Genomic DNA, 20,918 nt, shown 5'->3' on the forward strand with positions numbered 1-20,918 from the left:
GAACAAAACCTGCTATGTCCAAAGAGCAATCAAAACAAACAAAACAAAGCAAATATTTATTTCCATTTGAAATAAAAAAATGCCAAAACCATCATAAGTTTTTAAAAATGAGAAAACATTTATTTGTCTCAAGGGTAAAGCTTCTGTCACAAAGATCTCTCAAAATTGTTTAATTAAGTCAATTTATAATTAAAAAACCTAGTCAAGAGTAGTACAAAGTTTGCTCAAATACAATTACATATTAGAAAAGCTGAAATGTTAAACCCTACTCAGTACAAAAGTAGCATTTCTTACCATCAGTGATATCTAGAAGTCTATAATTTATTTCTTAATTTTAAATCTAAAATTGTCTCCTACACTAAAAAATTGAATTTAATGGAACAGTATTTTTAAAATGATTCTAATAATAATACAAACAAACTGGACAGATGCTATATCATAGTACCAGAATTTTTCCTTGTGTAATTATTACATGTAGGGGACCATGAACTCAAGCAACGTGCAGGGTTTATGAGTGGCCTGGAGTGGCATGTCTGAGCCTGTGAATGTGCTGTCTGAAATAGTGTTTGGTGTGGTCAAGCTCAAGCTGATTTCCATTCAGAGAAGCCCTGGCCTCTCGGTAATGACCACGCTCCTTTGGTAGTGGCTGGTGACTGTTTACACCTCAACTACTGATTTGAAAAAGGTTTTTGTTTTTTAGAAAGCCAAAGCCCAGGGATGGTGAGGTTACTGGAAATGTCCAGGTCATGAAAAGACCTCCATCAGAAAACATTAAGAACACCTAAAGCTATTGGTTTAACATGTGAAAGATGGACACGGGGATTTGGCAGGATTCTTCTCCACCAAGTGACTTCACATCATGTCCCAACACACCAGCACGATGTGAAAAACCGTCAACACTACTGATCCTGTTCCAGTGCCAGAGAACAGATTAGGTGTGGATGTGCTGTACGTGTGTTCCTCAAGAATGGCAAGTTAATGGCCTTACAGGGACAGTTGGAATGGATTTGTACATAATCTTAGAGGCCAGCCTGTCTGGAAAGTTGTATTTAATGCTTTGGAACAAATGAATTCACCTAGGGGTATAATGTCCGAGAGCAGCCCCACTTCAGTCTAGGGTCCCCCCACTGCTTGAGACATTTTGAGTCACATGTCATCCTGTTTAAATTAAGTCAAACAAAATTTCCTTACCAGAGTTGCAAAGCAAGTTTGTTCTATTCAAACAGATTCTCTTTTTTTGACCAGAGAGAAGCCCTCAGCCACCATTTAAAAAAAAAAAAAAAAAAAAAAAAAGTTGTTCTCCAATTGTTGTTAACAACCCCCAGCTGCACTGGCTCCCACACCCATTCAAACCTCTCTGCCTGGCTTCATATCCCAGACTTTCTTGCAAGGAAAACAAAACTCTAAAATCAGAACCGTCTTGGGCTGGGCAGTTGCCAAGTCAGCTGCCACTCCTTAGCCCTAGGTCAAATGGCTTACCCTAGGACATTCTGCATAGTGTTTAAGTTATTCCTTATTAAATAAAGATAAATTCATTTTTAAAATGGGAAGGAAGAGGAACTGTAAATAGAACAATTTCTTCTTGTCTCTGCAGACTTCCCCCGGGTGGTGAGGTTCTTTATAACCCAGTAGGGGGTTCATTCAAGGATGCTTTACTGTCCTGACATGGAATCCTTAAGATTCATATAATGCATGTCCCATTATGGCCATGAAGTAGCTTTGAGTTGGCTTGCTGCCCTGAAAAACTTTCACCACTGAACTGTCTGGGGAGCTATGGGGATGGAGTTCTATAGAACTCCACTTATGCTAAGCCAAGAAAATAATTATTCCCTCTTTCCAAGGCTCACTCCATTTGTTCAAGACTAAAGAAAGATGCTGACTGAAAAAGGAAGAGAGGGATGTGGGTCAAAGAGTAAAACAAGCCCCAAAGGACATTTCAATTCTCTTCCTATTTTATCATTTTATTGTATTAGAAACTGACGAAATAAGTGGCCAATGGCTGGGACTTGGAAGTTCTCTGCTGAAGACAAAAGCATTCAGTGAAACAAGTTATACTGAAACATGATTTCATTCATTCAACAAATATTTTTTTAGGATTTGTTTCATACTAAGGTGATCTACATTACATTTTGAGCACATGAAAAGTGACTACAAAATTTGTCAAAATGTTTTTCTGAGAGTTTTAGGAGAACCAAAGTAATAAGAATTACATAATCACTAGAATTCTGTTCATAAATCTTTGTATTCTTTATTTCAGATGGAAAACTTTGTGGCCAAAAAAAAAAAAGACACTATATGGTTAGATTATAGCTAGAAGTATACTTCTCATGATGGAGAAAAAAATTACAGATGAAAATCTATTTCCAACCTTTTTAAAGTGTATTAGTAATATTTAACAGAAGAAAAGTTCTGTTATAAAGCAAACAAAGCAAATGATAGCTTTTTGTAATCAACATCTTTGTATTTTAAAAATGAAAACCAGTTCTGAAAAATATAAGTCTCAGAGCACTACCTCAACAGGTTAATGCAACTCAGTTGTTGAAAAGTTTAAATATCATGTCTGCCTTATTCACTTTGCATCTAAGAATGTTACTTAATTTGCTTCTTTCCAAAATGCCAGCCTACCTCTTAAGACTATAGTGAAGATGTAACAATCCCAAAGCGTTGCTGAGGCACTAAAGAAATAAGCTTCCAACCATGACACTGGACCCTCTTACAGAACAAGGTTTTAGTTATATTTTTAAGACAAGGTATTAACATCAATAACCAACCGTAAGTAGCTCTTTTCCCACTACCAGTCTAATAACTAATTTGCCTTCTCTTTGAGGGTTATTTTTATGATCGTGTAAGCCCAACAGAATGCCTAGTCATAAGTGCTCGTGGTGGCATGTGCCATGAAATGGAAATAAGGGATATTGCTGGGCCCCGAGAACGAAGCTCCTTTGAAGTACATGTGTTTATATGTGCTCACCAAAATTTTAATGCCAGTAAAATCAAAAGGCGGTTTGGAATTTTAACTTACAGTAAAATGACCTTTTATCTTTTTAATGTTCCAGGAAGCATCAATTCAATCTAACAATTTTTATTTTTAAGTCATGGCAAGTTTTCTTAACAGTGACAAGAAGAATACTGGATAAAGAACTTTGCCTGATCTGAAAAGAAGGGAGGAGAATGCCACATTTCAGTTCTCATTGGTAACTGAAGAACAGTTGATTTGATCGAGCTAAGTCTAAAATGATAAAGGGACTCATTATCCTTTCAGGTCATCATGTTAAGAAACTGCAAAAATTCTCACAGAAGAAATCACCTGCTACAACATTTATATAAAGTTCAGACAGGCCCACATGGGGGCTTCAGAGATATGGGTCATGGGCAATTTCTTAAGCTGGGTGGCGGGTCCACAGGTGTTCGTTTCACTATTATCCTTTATAACTTACACATTTATTACCTTCTTTTAAAAATACATGAAACATTTCACAATAAAGATGAAAACCCAGGGGAAAAAAGGAGTAGCTGGACAATAGAAACAATATCATGTACAAAACTTAACTATCAGCACCATGAACATATTCCTGGGCAGCAAAGAACCTGAAGTTACTCCCTGAGTGAGGTGAGGGTGACTTGATGGGAAGGTAACAATTATTACGTGTGCTCATCAGATGATCAAGCTCGAGCTGAACTGTGGGCCTTCAATCTATTTAGCAAGAAGGCCTGCAACACAGACAGGCTTGGTGCAAAGGCTGCTGGCCGAACATACAGCGTCTTCACCCTTACAGCCCCTATGCCTCCTATCTTGAATTGCTTAAGATTTTCCTTAAATATATGGAGTCTATTTCACATTGATCCTCAGGCTCACTGCTTTCTATTAGCCACTCTAAGGTAGGAACCTCTGAACTTCACAGGGTCTGTCAGGCTTCCCATCAGCACAGTGAGGGCAAGCTACAAGGGAAAAAATGCACCCATATAGTGAGATTGGTTGTTCATGCCATATATTTGCATATATTCTAATTACTTGTATTGACTCATAAGCTTAAAATGGAAAAGAATTAATTTTTTCCACTGGAAGCCTTGATATGCCTTTGTTTACACAATTATTAACCATACTATATACAGCAGCCTCAATAAAGCACTTCTGTAGAGGCCTGGAAAACATGTAATTGTACTTTAGCAGGTAAAAATATATTGGTTTTTTTTCTCTAAAAGCAGAGAGAAAATTAATGATTTTCAGCTGTTTCATTCCAGGAACAAGCATTTGCTTTGTGTTAAAGCAGTGATTTGTAGGCTGGGCTTTGCCAGCATCTCATGATCTGGGGGGTGGGAGTTGGTGTGATGGGTGTTGCAAACACATTCTCGTCCAAATTGTCCTTTTACAAGGCTGTTTGCAAAGGCTGTCTTCTGGGATCCGTTTAAACTGTCTCCAAATCTTCTTGTTCCCCGACACTCGTCATTATCCAACATTTCCGACCCATATTGTTTGTTTGTTAAGAGCATGTGAGGATATTTTATGTGACATTTCACTTTTCTGGAATAGTGGTCAATTTCTTTTAAAATATCTGCTAAATAATCACGAAAGAAATTCCATGTGGCACTTAATTTATTCCTCCAATAATTCCTGGGAGCCTACAATGGAGGGTGCGTACAAAGCTGGATATGACCCAGTCTTTGCATTCCAGTGATTCACAATATGGTGGTGTGATGCTCAGAGACAGAGGAATCTTCTTTAAGATATTTCCAACCCCTGTACCCTCCATGTGAGTCACTGGGGCTCAAAGACCTGTGATCTATTTCTTTCAAATAACTGAGTTCCAAAAAAAAAGGTTAAGAAGTGCTGGCCTAGAGGGAGGGGCAGACATTTTAATACATGTCTAGGATGTCATGATGACTGTTACAAAGGACAGAAATTATATGTTGCAAAAAGAGCACAAGGAAGGAACAAATCACCTGGGCTTCCAAAGGATTCTGCGGAGATTCCTATCTATCCTGGGTCTTAAAGAAGGAATGTAATTAGCTCAGGGCTTTCCAAGCACAGGTAATAATAGCATGTGAAAGTTACTGGGGGAAAAACATGACCCTTTGGAAGAAGACCAAGCAATCTGGAGTTGCCAGAACTCGGGTCATGGGAGATGAGTGGAGGAAAAGGAGGACTAGTAGGAAATGACACTGAAAGCATGTTCTGGAGCCAGATCAGGGAGGGCTTTTCCCAGCAAGTGATTTGGGCATTTCCCATCTATCTTCTAGGGAAATGTCCAGCAGAGGTAGGAGTGAGTGTGACCGTGTATGTGTTTCCTCATTGAAGAATTAAAAGTAGGGGGCTTCCCTGGTGGCGCAGTGGTTGAGAGTCCGCCTGCCGATGCAGGGGACGCGGGTTCGTGCCCCGGTCCAGGAGGATCCCACATGCCATGGAGCGGCTGGGCCCGTGAACCATGGCCGCTGAGCCTGTGCATCTGCAGCCTGTGCTCCACAACGGGAGAGGCCACAACAGTGAGAGGCCCGCGTACCGCAAAAAAAAGAATTAAAAGTAGGGAACATGGGAGCAACAGTAAGAGATACATGTTTTGCTGTATTTTAGCATGTGTAGAAAGTTATTCAACATTTAGCTTAAACTTGTAATACACTAGTTACATATATTTCCACGGCTCTTGTTTCGGCCACCATCCCTCTGATCCTGGGGTTGGTGTGGCTCTCTAAGCCACAATTCGGTCAGGTTCTCATTTTGGCCCTTTCTGCTTCAGGGCAGCCTGCTTCTCCCCCGACTGCCCCTGTTTCTGAGCCCGTGGTCAGGTTCTCTGGGCCACTACAGATGTATGACAGAGGGAGAGACGTCTGGTGGCAGGATGGAGGTGGGAGACAGATAAGAGGTGGGAGCCTAGAGGTTGGGGAGGCTTAGGAGACAGTCTGGAAAAGAGTGATTAGGGGCCTGCAAAGCAAAAGGGCGCCGAGCACATTTGTCCAAGAGGACCCCAAAGCAGAGAAGTGGAATCACTGATGCAAACGGAAGTCTTGACAGCCTGAGCTGCCTAAAGATGCAACAGAGCTCCTGATTTGTCACTGTAGTTCTTTAGACAAACCAGAGGACCATTTGGCAGTCAAAGCATTTAAAAGGTTTATTTGTTATCTATTGCTGCGTACATAAATTACCCCAAAATGTAGCGGTTTAAAACAATAAACATTTATTATCTCAGTTTCTGTGGATGAGGAGTTTGGGAGTGGCCATGTTGGGTGGTTCTTTTTTAGGATCTCATGAGATTTCAGTCTAGAAATCTGCCCAGGGCCTCAGGCATCTGCAGGCTCACTCGGAGCTCAGACTGTTGGCAGGAAGCCCCAGTGCCTCGCTGGCTGTTGGAAGGCGGTCATAGTTTTTTTGCCAAAGGGGACTTTCCCTGGTGCTGCTTGAGTGTCCTCATGACATGGCAGCTGGTCTTTCGTGAAGTGAGTGATCCAACCAGGAAAGCAAGAAGGAAGGCCCACTGCCTTTTCTGACCTCGCCTCAGAAGTCACACATTGTCACTCTGACATATTGGAAGAGAGTCACAAGTGGAGAGGAATTAAGCTCCATCTCTCTCTCGAACAATTTACGGACAGAGCACACATAACGGGGTCACACAAGAGGACTTTGAAAGTTCCTCTCTTCCTGAGATTCTCCAACTGTATTCATGAATCAGTAAACAAAGGACAAACCTTGAAAGGGCATGTATTTGAGTCATCCCACTCTAGAAGCGGCCCACTGGGGCCCTTGTAATTGACGTATTTGTCAAGAGGGGAGGCTGGGTAATGGCTTCCTAGAAACTCCATCAAGTAGCAATGGGGTCTGATTGAAACTGCTTTTGTGGCGTAATGGAAATGCTATTGATGATTTTCAGAAAAGAGTGAATATGTAAAAAGCTCAAGTTAGAGATTGTTTTGATTATACTATTCTTGGGACAAAAATGTGATCGAACAATATACAGCAGTTAAGTGTTTTGTGTGTTTTTTTTTTTTAATTTGGGGAATTGTTTTGTTTCATTTGGATGCGTAGGACAGAAAGATTTCTGAGCCTCCTGGTTACTAGATATTACCAAACATTAAGGAGCCACGAGTTTATGAAGTTATACTTTCATGAGAGTTTTATAAAGTGATAAATGAGAAGTCATGGTCCAAACATGAAGCAAATTAAGTTGCAGCCTGATCTGGAGCAATTAACATGGTAAAGCACAGGAGAACCCACTCGAGCCTGATGTTTGAAACATTCTCCTTTTACAGGCAGAGGCTTATGGCAGACACTTCCCTTCTGATGGGTCTAATCTTCCAGTACAGGAATCTGCAGTGAATAATATTTATATAATCTTGATACTGTCAATGCGGGTACTAATTGTCACTGTTTGGGATCAACATCTAATCAGAGCAGAGAAGGCAAGCTGCCTGTAGGACAGAATGCAAATGTTACTATCTATGACAATAATGGCATGGTTCCTAGAGGTTGAGGTGAGGGTTGGGAGTCAGGGAGGAAGAGGAAGGAAACTTACATAGTCTAAGGGGTGAGGGATGGTTGGCAGAGATGATAGAAAGTTGATGAATCAAGAAATAGTGCATTACAGTTGAAATAAAATATAATAAATATACGATTTCAAGTTAGAGTTCTCACAAAAGTCATGTGGAAAGGTGGTGGGGAGTGGTATGAGCTATGTTCATAATTTTTTCCCCCGAAGGAGTCACTAGTTACTGACTGAGAAACAGAAGCATAAGCACATTCTATAGAGTGAAGGTGAATCCCATGAGAATAACCAGAATCAGAAGCTGGCGGCTCTGGGAACTGGATGGCAAAGGTGACTTTCACATCTTCTTTCTATCCTTCTGTACCACGTTTACTTTCTCACCACCCACTGAACATATGTAACTTTCTTAAAGCAAAATATGTAAAAACCCACGTCACTGGTAGCACCTATAAGTTGATAGGAGCCTAAGTTCACCAAGTTTTAGTAGATAAACTTCACAAACATCAGTCTCTCTAGCTAACTTTAACAACTGGCAAGATTTCACTTATTTCATAAATTGACAGTTTTCATTCTTCTCCTTGAGACAGAGAGTAGGAATCAGTTTACAAATTACTACCTTGGTGATAAAAACTAATATGAGCTAAAATTCTATGACTTATCCTAAAATACGCATTTCTATACTACACCACCAAAATTGAAAGGACAACCAAAAATCACCCTTACAATTTTCAGGATTAACTTGAATGGACAAGAGGCCAGGCTCAGTAAAGTACAGAAACTCTATTCTAGCAACAGTCTATGAAGCAGTTTTAATAACTGTCCCCCACCCTGCCTCCCAGTACTAAAGACTTATTCTGAGTTTTTATGGAAGGCCCAGGTACACCCTCTGCATATTTTATTTATTTATTTATTTATTTATTTATTTGGCGATACGCGGGCCTCTCACTGTTGTGGCCTCTCTCGTTGCGGAGCACAGGCTACGGACGCGCAGGCTCAGCGGCCATGGCTCACGGGCCCAGCCGCTCCGCGGCACGTGGGATCTTCCCAGACCGGGGCATGAACCCATGTCCCCTGCATCGGCAGGCAGACTCTCAACCACTGCGCCATCAGGGAAGCCCTGCATATTTTAAAAGCAAACTCCCTGCTACCTAACTGTGGAAGACATTCAAAGGTTTTGACAATGATTAAGATACTGAAGAAGCAAGTGGCTGCTTGCCTCAGTTTAACAAATGACAGCCATCAAAAACAAACAAACAAACAAACAAAACATTTGCCAGGAGCAACCTGGGTACCAAGTGTAGTGGGTGGAAAGAGAAAGAAAATATAGCATGAAAAACAATGAAGTTGGTGATCAGAGTCCAGGTGGAGAAAGAGGCATTTCCTATAAAAGTGCTTTTTTTTTCTTTTGACAAATGAGAGGAGAGATTTTATGAAAGTGCTTCAGGCTTTTATAGAAAAAATACTTTTTATTCTCATAAGAAATGCTCAGTCTTCTATTTTACAGACTTATAAAACCTCAAGATATGTAGGGACTTGTACTACAACAATGCACATCAATCATACAATACAGACCAGGTACCAACTATACTTGATAAAAGGAATTTTACACAAAGAGCTGAAGTACCACATCCCTGAGAATGACTTGTAGTGCTTATATAAAAAAAAAAAGATGCATAGAGAAGAATGGATAACTACAGAGTGCTATAACCATACGTAATGTAATACTATACAGCAATGAAAGTGAACAAACTACTGTCACTAGTAACGTAGATGAATCTAACAGGTTTAACATTTCCTTGAAGACATTAGACACCAAGAATACATATTCTATGATTCCATTTATACAAAATATAAAATCAAATAGAACTAATCATTGTTAGAAGTCAGCAAGGTAGTTAACTTTGAAAGAGGTAGAGACTGGGAGGGGTTATGTGGGAGCTTTTAGAGTTGCAGTAAAGTTCTATTTTTTAATCTAGATGCTGGTCACATGGGTGGGTTCAGTTTGTAACATTTGCCACGCAGTTGTAGTTAACCATTTTTTCTGAGTGTACACTTCAATTAAAAAGTCAATTAAAAAAAATAACATATACGGCTCCCTGCTAGCTTATGTGGCACCTTTATGCAGATTTTTTAAAGTGTGCCCCTCTGGATGAATGAATTAGAAAAAGGCACCTCCATGGGCAGAGGCAGCCCCACAAGTTTGTGCCTTGGCAAACGGAGGGTGGGCTGGGCTCCATCCCCACTGGTATGCTTTGCTAGACACAAAATCACACATCTGGATGGACATCTGCAAATCTGCAAAATACTCATGGGACCCTTCCATAAGAAGGGCAGGGCAGACATCCTTATTGTACAGATGAGGAAGTGGCATAGAACAGTGAGAATGATGCGCAAAGGCATCACAGCTAATGAGCCATGGAGCCAGGGTGGACTTCTAGGCCAGTAGCTCTTCACATGGTTCTGATTCCTTTTGGGGAGGGCAACAGGAAGAAGCTTCTCTCTATGTTACTGTGTATATTGTTATGGGTCATCTCAAACGCTCTGTCAAATAAGGCAGGGGATAAATACATGGTTCGATAGTCTTAATATTGGGCTTTAGTAAAGGTGCTAGGTGCTAAGTCCATTTGAAAAATATGCTATAAGCATATACTCCGAAATGAATATTCACCTTGTAGATGTTGACCTAGGCAAAAAGGGCAGTGGAATAGAGATGTTTACATATCAACAGAGCATCCTGGCCCAACCATAGGTTAAAATGATCGACTTAAGGATATAAATCTTTCCATCTCTTGGAAAAAAGTGAAAGAGAAAGACACCCACGTAATGTGTTTGTCTAACTTACCCAGAAGCGTCTGCTTATTTTGGGAGGAGTTAGGCTCTGCAGAACATCTGCAGGATCGGAGGACAATCACTCCTCCGAGCACGCCGTCTTCGCTGGCCAGGAAAGGTGAGCCTAGGCAGAAATGACTAGTGGTCATTCTCAGTTAATTTTACTCTTTTCCCTTTCAATTTTCACTTGATTACTGGAACAAACGTGTGGTATGAATAAGCTCTTGAAAGATGCCCACTTTCTGACACTCGCCATTGTTCGTACCTTGTACAGGTGGGATAGCAAAGGCAGGCTTGTGCCCGAACAGGCAAAGACAGTGCCAGACGCCTCCAAGAAGACTTGACTGGGGGTGGAGTGTGCATGACCGTATTCAGAATGGAATTGGAAATGCTGCCAGATTAAAGGCCCAAAACACAAATACAGGAAAAAATGCTCAGCAGCTCCCTTTGATCAGCTCTTAGGGATCACTTACCAGGCTCTCCCTGCTGTCAGAGGCATGCCACCAAAAGCTTTGATTTACTACCTTAAATTCAACTTTAAACAATAAGCCACAAACTTTATTACAGACATTTAAAAATGCTCCTGATGGATACACAAAGAAGGGTGAAACTGTATTTCTATTATGAGAGTCTGGTGGTTAGAAACAACCATGCTTCGCAGAGATCTCACACAAACTAAACCATTGTGAGCATTTCAGGAACGCTGCTTTTTAAAACCCCTCATTTTTCCTCCCCAAGGACATCTTCTTCGAACATCTGGCATAGCAAGTGAGCACGTGGAGAACAAATGCAAAATGAGCCCAAGCACTATCAAAGAAAGTAATAAAAATAAAAACCAACCAAATTGGATTTGGGGGGAGCTTCTGGTTAAACTCAGTAGATTAAACACATGCATTTATCTCCACTCCTTTCTCAAATCCCAGTAAACTGGGGGAAAGGGAAGGGAAAAAAGGCATGGCCTAATAAGGACAGAGAGAGAGACAAGAAAAAAAAACTGACCTTTTAGAAAACAGAAAGAAGACGGACAAGCAGTTGCTCACCTAGTGGATCTGGGAAAGCTGAAACCTAAGCTTCCATGGGTGGTGGGGGGAGTGGGGCGGGGAGCCTGGTTGGAGTTGAGGGACACCTGTAAGAAGCCATCCAGTTTTGTCATAAAACTGAAAAAAAGGACCAGAAATTGGAGGCATCAAGTTCTTCTGAAGGCAGGGGTGCAGGGTGGGCCTGGAATAAAGATGGTTGGTCAAGAGTGTCCAAAAGGATCCCCTAGACCAGGGGTCGGTAAACCATGACCTGCCTGCTCTACAGCCTGTTTTTGTATTGTCTGCAAGCGAAGAGTGTTTATTTTACATGTTCAACTTTCTTTTTTTAAGAGAGAGAAAAAGAGATGGAAGAGGAAGAGAAGAATATGTGGTAGAGACCACAGTGTAGCCCACAAAGTTTAAAATCTACTCTCTGGTCCTTCATAGAAAAAGTCTGCCGACCCCCGACCTCGAGCCCCAGATTCCTACCTAGAGAGGAAGTTACTCTTCCCTAACCCTAGAGAAAGCAGGACATTTACTCTCTAGAGATGCTGAACCAGAGGGACGTGAGACTTGGGGTCATCAGGCTCAGCCCAGGGCAGACGGGAGGCTCCACGCTGAAAACAGGGGCTAAAGGGGAGCCTTTATGTTAAACAGTGAAATAACCAGCTCCCTTCACTCACAGGCTCTCAGGATGCAAGAAGGTAGGCTGATATCCTCCAAGCAAGAGACTGGATAATTCCTTTCCAGTCTCAAGAGTATTTCCAGTCTCAGTTCCAACCAGCTCAAGACTAAAGACCTATTTGAGAGAACCTAAAAATATAGCTTGTCCTTGCCTTATGGGGAGGGCTTCCAGAAGACAAGTGTGACTCATACACAGAAGGTTTTCAGTTCAGCTTCTTGGTACTTAGACACCTAGGATCACTAGTTGTTTCCATTAGGCCTCCAGGAAACACAGAAAGCAAACAAGCAAAAAGGTAACAGAGGGAAAACTTAGGCAAACACTTTGATCAGAAGAACAATCTAAAAAAAAAAAAATGGGGAGGTGGATTCCCTGGTGGTCCAGTGGTTAGGACTCAGCACTTTCACTGCGAGGGCCGGTTTTGATCCCTGGTCGGGGAACTAAGATCCTGTAAGCTGCATGGCACAGCCAAAAAAAAGAAAAAGAAAAAGAAAAAAGAAGAGAAACACAAAAAAGACAGAATGAGAAATGAGAGAAAAAAATTTTTTTAAATCAGAAGAACAGGCCAGAAGATCCAATATCTGAATAAGAGGAATTTCAAAGAGAGAAAATAAAAGAAATGAAAGGGAAGAAATTTCAAAAAATAATTAAAAAGCAATTCCAAGAATTGAAGGATGAGTGTTCAGACTGAAAAGGCTCATGAACCTCCCAGCACAACACATGGGGGGAAAAAAAAAAAAAGAGTGCCATGAAGACATATCACTATGAAATATCAAATACTGAGGAAAGAGAGAAAGGTCTAAAAATTTCCAAATGGAGAAAAAAGATCACAGGGAAGGCAAGGGGATCATAATGGCATCGGACTTCTCAACAGCAACACTAGGAACTAGAAGGTTAGGAGGTATTATCTTCGAAATGCTGAGAGAAAATTATTTCCAACCTAGAATTCTACCCTTGGCCAAAATGTCCATCAAGCGTGAAAGGAGAATAAAGCTCAACAAAGTCTCAAAGAATTCACCTCCTGTGCACTCTTTCTCAGAAAGCTGTAGGATGAATGTGCCTCAGCAAAATGAAGGAGCAACGAAAATAATGAGAAAGAAAAGAAGAGCTGCAAACAGGGGATCCAAAACAAGACAAAAGTATTCCTGGGTGACACACAGCTACACACAGGCTTGGAAAGCCCAGACCAAAACAGCAGAAAGCCAGAGGAAGCTGGAAAGGTATTTCCAAGGAGGGGAAAAAATTAAACATACAAGATACATGTTGCATTTGAAATTATTGAGAAGAAATGTTTCAGATTTTGTGGGAAGACTGAGAATGAAAGAGTGATTGGTATAAAAAAAAGTGAGGCAAATATTAACTGCAGAAGAAATAAAAATTTCTACAGGAAATGAAATAGAATCACAGCCCACTATGTAGCTCAGATGTCAATAGCTAGAGTAAAAAATATAAACTCACGATATTGATGAACTGAAAAATAGGGATATAATACATTAAGAGGAGAGAAGGCCTGTGTGGGTGAGTGTAGGTTTGAAGTTGGAAGTATAAAGGAACAACTAAGTCCTTGCCTTCCCTGAAGTGAAGATGATAACATCTAAATCTGATATCCAAATAATATTTAAAATTGAAAAATCAAGAAATAGTAGTATAAGCATGTTATATTGAATTATAGACGTAAGTTTGAGAAAAAATAGCTAAGAGAGTTAAAAGTAGTAGCCTCTGGGGAGAGGAAAATGAGGGGGCTGTGGAGGTTTGGGACAGGGAACTACTCATTTTCAGTGTAAGCCTGGGGGTACTGCTTGTCTTTTTAAACCACACACACACATTGCTTTGCAAAGAAAAGCAACACAGATTTATGCTGTGGAACTAGGGTAAAGTATTTACTCCTCAGCCTCTTAGACAAGAGGGAAAGGCGACGGGGAATTAACATGCACTGAGAAACTACCCTGTGTCACGCCCTAGTTCCATGTTTTCATGTTCTGTAGTTTAATTTTCAGAACCACCATGAGAAGGCTTTTTATGATCACTTTACAGATGAGGAACCTGAGGTTCAGAGGGGTTCGATGACAAGTCACAGCCACACCACAGTTGAGGAGGAAGGCTTCCCCCCAAGTCTCTTGAAGCCCATGGTGCTGCCTGCTTTGCAGCAAAGCCTCTCAGGAACAGGAAACTCTGGATAAGCTTACGTCCCAACCGCCTGCTGGAGAGCTCCACCCCACCTGCACTCAAAGTCTTGGCACCTCTACAATTGCTCCTTTCTCACCAAATCTGGTCACTTCTCCTGGGGTCCTCACAGCTCACCCAAGCTCAGAACCTTCTAGCTCTTCCCTCTCCAATGACTCAACTCTTCAAACCACATCAAGTCCTGTCAGTTCTCTGTGGGTGCGCCTGTGCCTGCCTCCGCCCCGTCATTCCCACCGACAGGACCCCCATGCGCTCTCCTTGTCCTTCCTGACCCAGTTACTCACCTCTTAGAGAAATTAATCCAATGAAAGTGTACGATGTGCCAGGGCTCGTGGGGCACTGGGGACATGGCAGTGAACAAATGAGGTACCTGCTCACATCGAGTTGAGCAGGTTGGGAGACAAGTAATAAAGTCACAAATCAACAAGGAAATCCACCCAGTTACTAGGAAGTGCGGTGAAGAAAACGAATCCAGGCAAGTGTTGTAGGGCGTGACTGGAGCTAATACTTTACATCAAGGGTCGGGGAAGGCATCTTTGATAAGGCGCTAACCATGTGAAGATCCAGGGAAGGAACATTCCAGGAGGATGAACCAGCAAATGCAGATACCCAGAGGTGGGAAGGAGTCTGGAAGTTCAGGAAATAAAAGGAGGCTAGAGTGGCAAAGCCAAGCGAAGGAGGGGGAGGGAGGGTAGAATCCGAGTTCAGAGGGAAGCGGGGCCACGTCACGTAAGGTTAGAGAAGGCCCAGCAAGGAGTCTGGATTTTACTCCAAGTGTGATGAAAAGATGACAGAGGGCTTTAACCAGGTCAGTGATGGTTTTCATTTGTGTTTGTAGGAGGTTACTCTGCTGTGCAGAACAGATGGGCAGGGCAAGCGTGGAAACAGGAAGCCAGTAAAAGAGCTTGGTTGTGAGACGCCAGTGGCTTGGGTGAGCCTGGTGGCAGTGAAGACGGTCAGCAGAGGGTGGGTCTGGGATACGTTCTGCAAGCAGAACCAATATGGTTGTTCATAGGATGGATATGGGCGTGGGAAACTGACATCAAAGTTTACTCTAATAAGAAATATGCACCCCAGCTATGATCATACCGTTAAACCATTCAGAAATTTTCAGTGACTCCCAACTGCTCATGGAATAATGTCTAAACTCTTTAGCCAGGCCCAGACCTCCTCTCTCTTCCCAACCTTATCTCCCCATTATTTTATACAGCATGTGCTCCAGCCAGATTGGACTTCCTATATTCCATTTCCTCAAGACTTCCCCCTGGGCCCACTGTTGTGAACTGTCCTTCCCAGCTCCCTCCTCCTCCCCTCCATGAACTGAAATCTATTCTTCAGCTCCAGTGCCTTGTATACAGACCCAAGCTCTTTGGGGTCAGAGTATCTGATTCACCTTTGAGGCCCTCTTAAAGACTAACAGAGTACTTCTACTTATTCACCACCTTCCCCTATCCCCAACCTACACACACACACACACACACACACACACACACACACACACACACACACACACACTCCTGCCTACACCACTGCAGTGCAGTATCAAGGATGGAAAGACAGTACATGCGTGCTCTGAAAGGGGGTGGGGCCCCTGGGCACCATGGAAGCTTAAATCACGGCTCCTCACCCTTGATACGCATTCATTCAAAGATTTAATGATACAATGATTAAAGTACTATATTTGAAGATTCTAAAATTTTCATGGAAAGTAGTCAGATTTCATATTATCACTGTGGTGTTTAAAAAAACAAAACAATACAAAACGACACTGACTCAGACCGAAAACCCTGTTTTGACTCTCAAGGTAGTAACTGTGTGGTCTTAAGCAAAACATATTAAAAAAAAATTCTATGCTTCAGTTTCTTCTTTAATATCCAATTATAAATCATGGATATTAAAAGATATCTTTCTTGGTTGTTGGGAGGGTTGCATTTATATATTAACTTTGTAACCTCTGAGGTGCTATTTAAACATTTGGTGGTAGTAATGTGAAGGGTAGGAGCACACTTCAGCATTTTGCTGGTTCTCAAAGATTATCATGTTGAACAAGATCTACTACTGTACTTACCTGGTTAACCTTCTACGTCGGCTGGAACTACTGCTCAACTGACATTCGGTGATTGGATGGTGGTGGCGATAGAGTATCAATTTCCCAAGTTAAAACGTTACACAGTGTCTGTATAAAAGGAGACACTTTCCTGTTCTTCCCAGTAGGAAAAATTAACATAGAGTGACATGTTGGGCTCTGTGATAAGTGCTTTCTATAATCAAATAGGGAATTGGGGGGGGGGGGAATTAACTAACTAAGACAATCCAAAGTTCCATGTGCAAGTAGGTGCATAAAGTAAAGAAGACTAATAGAAATAATAAAAATTAAGCTTCATTCACCCTAATAAAATATCTCAAATTGATTCTTTAAATGCCCAAATCTGTAACTAATATGGAATGAAATTATAATTACAGATGGTAAGAAACATATTCACTGTGACCAAATGTGTGTATCTGGATATTCATTAAGATTATAAATCCAGACTGTAAACAAATGAGACACCTGCTTACTGTATTTGTGCCATATCTTTAAGAATGAAGAATTTGAAGAAATTGGAAAAGAAAATCCCTGTAAGTATTAAAGTAGAGAAGTTAGCAGGGATATTAACCCATATTCTTTTGATTGCTAGTGCCAGAATCCCAATTAGAATGATTTTAAGTAAAAAGGAGGATTCACTGGCTCATAAAATCCAAGAGGAAAAAAAAAAAAACAAACTTCTGGAAGGGTGGGGATGTGATGGGTTTCAGGAACAGCTGGAAACAGCTTCTTCTGTATGGATGGTAATGGCCATCTATGGATAAGTCCAGAGCTGTACACCTGATACAACTTTCGCCACCAGAGAGACTTCCTCTCTATCAGGTTTCACATTCTCAGAGGCCATCAGACTTCGAAAGATAGGGAAATCTGACTGGCCTGGCTTTGCCTAGGGGTTAAGCCTAGAGCAATCAACTTTATCCAAGAGTCCAGCGGAATGGGGTCATGCATGGACAGACAAATCCACAGATGTCCACAAAACACAAATGGATAGAAGACGGGGCTACACAACCAGGAGATTGGTGCTGTCTACTTGAACTTGGACAAGCCAATTTATCTCTCTGAACCATGCTTTCTTCCCTCATCTGGAAAACTGAGAGACTGGACTAGTAACCTCTAATGTCTCTAACAGTTCTAACGGGCAGAAGTATTTTCAGTTTTAAAGATTCATGTCTCCCCACCAGCAGCAACCAGCCATTATTGGATGCCAGCAAGCCAAAACATTAGAGCTCCTTTTGCAAAACGTGATACAACACTTCCTCTTCAACATGTGAGAACCTATCAAGAGAGTAATTCAGTAGCGAGAAGGCAGCTGCTATTCTTCTACCTTCCCAACACATTTAACAAGGAATCTCTGTCTTTTAAATACATTTCTGTGTATTGCTTTTTTCTTTTTAAAGTCTAGATGACAAGCCACTTGAATGGCATTTTCTCTTTAAGGAATTATACATATATTGAGAAAAAGAGATACAATGACAGAGAGAAAGAGAGAGAGAGACATGGTTTGTTTGGAGGTCAAGTGAGAAAGAAAATGGACTAGGGAATAATGAATGTTCCCTACTGAAAACATATCCCTCTAACTTCAAAAAAACAAGAGAGATTATAAGTATTCCTTAGACACAAAAGCAGAATAACAGTTTATACTTCCTGAAAGATCAAGGATCTTTCCTCTAAAGATGAACTTCAGTTACCATATCTTTTATGGATTGAAGTATAGCAGAATGACATGAAGACCATATAACATAATGAGAGGAGCTAGTCCCTAAGTTCAGAGGTGACAGTGCCATTAATGAAGTGTCACTATATCCTACCTCTGAGGAGACGTCTACAAGACTGTCGCCATCATCCTATAAGATGTACATTAACTTAACTGCATTCTCTCCTTTCCTGCTCCCACAAAAATCCCAATGGGACAGTTACTACATTCATTTGGCAGATGAGAAACGGAAGGAATGAAAGGAAGAAGCTGAGGCACAGGAAGGTAAATGACCTACGAAAACACAAAGTGGAAGAGGGGAGTGAGGCACCAGATAACTGATCCAGATCCTCTCACTACAAACCCTGAGGACACACCTGCCCTCAAAAACCCACCTCTACCACAGCTCTAGGGTGTCATCATTACGTGTGGTTTTCTGGTGATAAGCATAGTTTTAAAGACTCCAATTGAATTCCTTAGAGAGGAGAGTTGAGTTGGGTTTAGTTGAGTTGAGCTGAAGAGAGCTAAGTATGGCCAATGACCCTTTTGAAATCCCTTACCTAACAAAATCTGAAATACAAGAAAAGTCAATTTATTTCAAAACAGAAAATTCTAAATTATAATCAGAACCTAAACATATCAGAGAGACATTCAGTCTTTGAATAAATTTATTGATTCTGCCACAAAGATTTGGAGCAAGAAACCAAATTAAGGATTCCATTTAAAGCCTCTGCTTGTTGGTTTAACCAAACATATAATGTACACACCTCATACTGTTTTAGAAATGACAGGAGATTTTTTTTTTTTTTAATTTGACACAAGGTTTCTGTCCTCAAGGGAACAATTCAGCTGAGGAGAAAAGACAACACACTTCAAAAATCACGAAGCAATTCAAGCAGGATCGGGGGTTATCTTCTTTTTCTGAATATTCCAGCCCAACATTTTACCTGTAGGTGCAGGGATCAAGGATTCCACAAACTCACCCTTAAGCAACGATGACAGGATGAGAATGTGAATCCCTGACAGAGAAGCAGGTTAGAGCAGCCTACAGAGAACTGAAGACTCACGGGAGGGGAAGCCAAAGGGCTGGTTTACCAGCCCTGGTCCTAGAACTTTACATGTTAACGTTAACAAGTAAGACAAAGATCCTCTGCCCTCAGACTCTGCGGGGTCCCTCCAAGCTCCTGGGGCTTGTAGAGAACACCATCCCCACCAGGTACAGCTGCCAAAACTTCCATCTCCAGGAGTGTCACAAGGCAGAAATGGTGATAGTGGCAGAAGACAGGGGTCCAGACCAGGTAAAGTATCCTCCGTGAGGGTACAGTGGGGGGCACAGTTCATACTTTCTTATTAATGCTAGACTAGAAGCCATGAATTTGAGAAGTACAACATCCATTCAAAAAATGCTTCATATTTTGTAAATATCACTTTAAAATATTTAAGAATTAACCTTGTGCCAAGCACTGTTTATGGGGCCTTGGGTACACGATGATTAAGGCAAAATCTGTATCCAACATGGTCTGAATGTTTGTGTCCCCTCAAAATCATATGTTGAAGATCTAATGCCTAATGTGACAGTATTAGCAAGTGTGGCCTTTGGGAGGTGAGTAGGTCATAAGAACAGAGCTCTCATGAACATGATTAGTGTCCTTATAAAATAGGCCCAAGAAAGTTCCCTTTCCCTTCTGGCCATGTGAGGATACAATGAGAAGTCTGCTACCTGGAAGAAGGCCTTCACCTGACAATACGGGCCACTGGATCTTGAAGTCCCAGCCTCCAGAACTGGGAAAAATAAATTTCTTTTGTTTATAAACCACCCAGTATGTGGTATTTTGTGTGGGTAGCGCACCTGGAAGAAGACACCAAGTCATCTATGATATGACAGACAATAAACAAATACCACCAGTGGTAGAAAGGAAAATCAAGCAGCATAGGGGAGATAACAGTAATATGGTGGGTACACAGGGAGACAGCATTTTAATCAGGATGGTCAGGGATAGCTTCTCTATCCTGGGATAATGATAAATAAATGACCAGCGAGACATCTGAAGGAAAAAAAAAAAAAAAACCTAAGCAAGTGAGAGAACAGCAATACAGGTATTGGGGCCTTGGGGCAATGATGTTTCCAATGTATTTAAGAAACCTATCCCCGTATATAATCATGCCAGACCACCAGGGTGTTCCTCATTTCAAGTCAAGAGAAGGAAGGGCTAGTATTCAGCTGACCATTCATGGCTGGTGTCCCTACTGGTAATTAACTCTCTTGACTCTCCCCTGACAAAAGGCACATTTTCAATTTATTACTGTACTTTAAAAAAATGTACTATACATACAGATTCTAAATACTCAAACAAAAAAACAAACAAAATAATATTCAGTTAGCTCTCTGTATCTACAAGTTCCACATCCACAGATTCAACCATGGATCAAAAATATTTGAAAAAAAAATCCCAAAACTTGAAATTGCTGCACTCCATCATCTATTTACATAGTTTTTACACTATATCACATATTATAAGTAATCTAGAGATGATTTAAAGCAGACAGGAGGATGTGTATAAGTTTATATGCAAATACTACACCATTTTATACAAGGGACTTGAGGATTAATATCACCAGGGCGTCCTGGAAGCAAACCCCTTGGCAGATACTGACTGTAAATGAAAGTATGCCTTACTGCAGTGCCATTCCATAGAGGTGAGTACCACCAAGAGCCCGCTGCATAGCCTTTCTGAAATTATCCATACTGACACACATCCTTTTTCAATTTTTCACTCAATTGGACCATGTTACATAAACTATCCTGTTTCTGGCTTTTAAAATTCAATAATTTAACTTGGAGATCCTCCCATATCAGCACACACAAATTTAGCTCACCCTTTTTAACAATGACTATACTCTTGGACATATATGCTATCACTTCTTTAATTAGTTCCCTAGGGGTGGGCATTTA

At 41.1% G+C, this 20,918-nt stretch overlaps 1 protein-coding gene across 3 annotated transcripts in view; it reads right to left on the reverse strand.

Moving 5' to 3' along the window:
• TASP1 (taspase 1) overlaps window positions 1-20,918 on the reverse strand; it is a 243,715-nt gene that overhangs the window by 39,312 nt on the left and 183,485 nt on the right. For all 3 annotated transcript variants that reach the window (XR_009530102.1, XM_060077654.1, XM_060120650.1), the window contains one exon: window positions 10,315-10,425. Coding sequence is in view for 2 of the 3 variants with exons in the window: in XM_060077654.1 (XP_059933637.1) it covers window positions 10,315-10,425 (111 nt within the window). In the remaining variant the exon portion in view is untranslated. The remainder of the gene's footprint in view (window positions 1-10,314; window positions 10,426-20,918) is intronic.

Source organism: Mesoplodon densirostris, chromosome 16, assembly GCF_025265405.1.
Source record: "Mesoplodon densirostris isolate mMesDen1 chromosome 16, mMesDen1 primary haplotype, whole genome shotgun sequence".
Taxonomy (NCBI): Eukaryota; Metazoa; Chordata; class Mammalia; order Artiodactyla; family Ziphiidae; genus Mesoplodon; species Mesoplodon densirostris.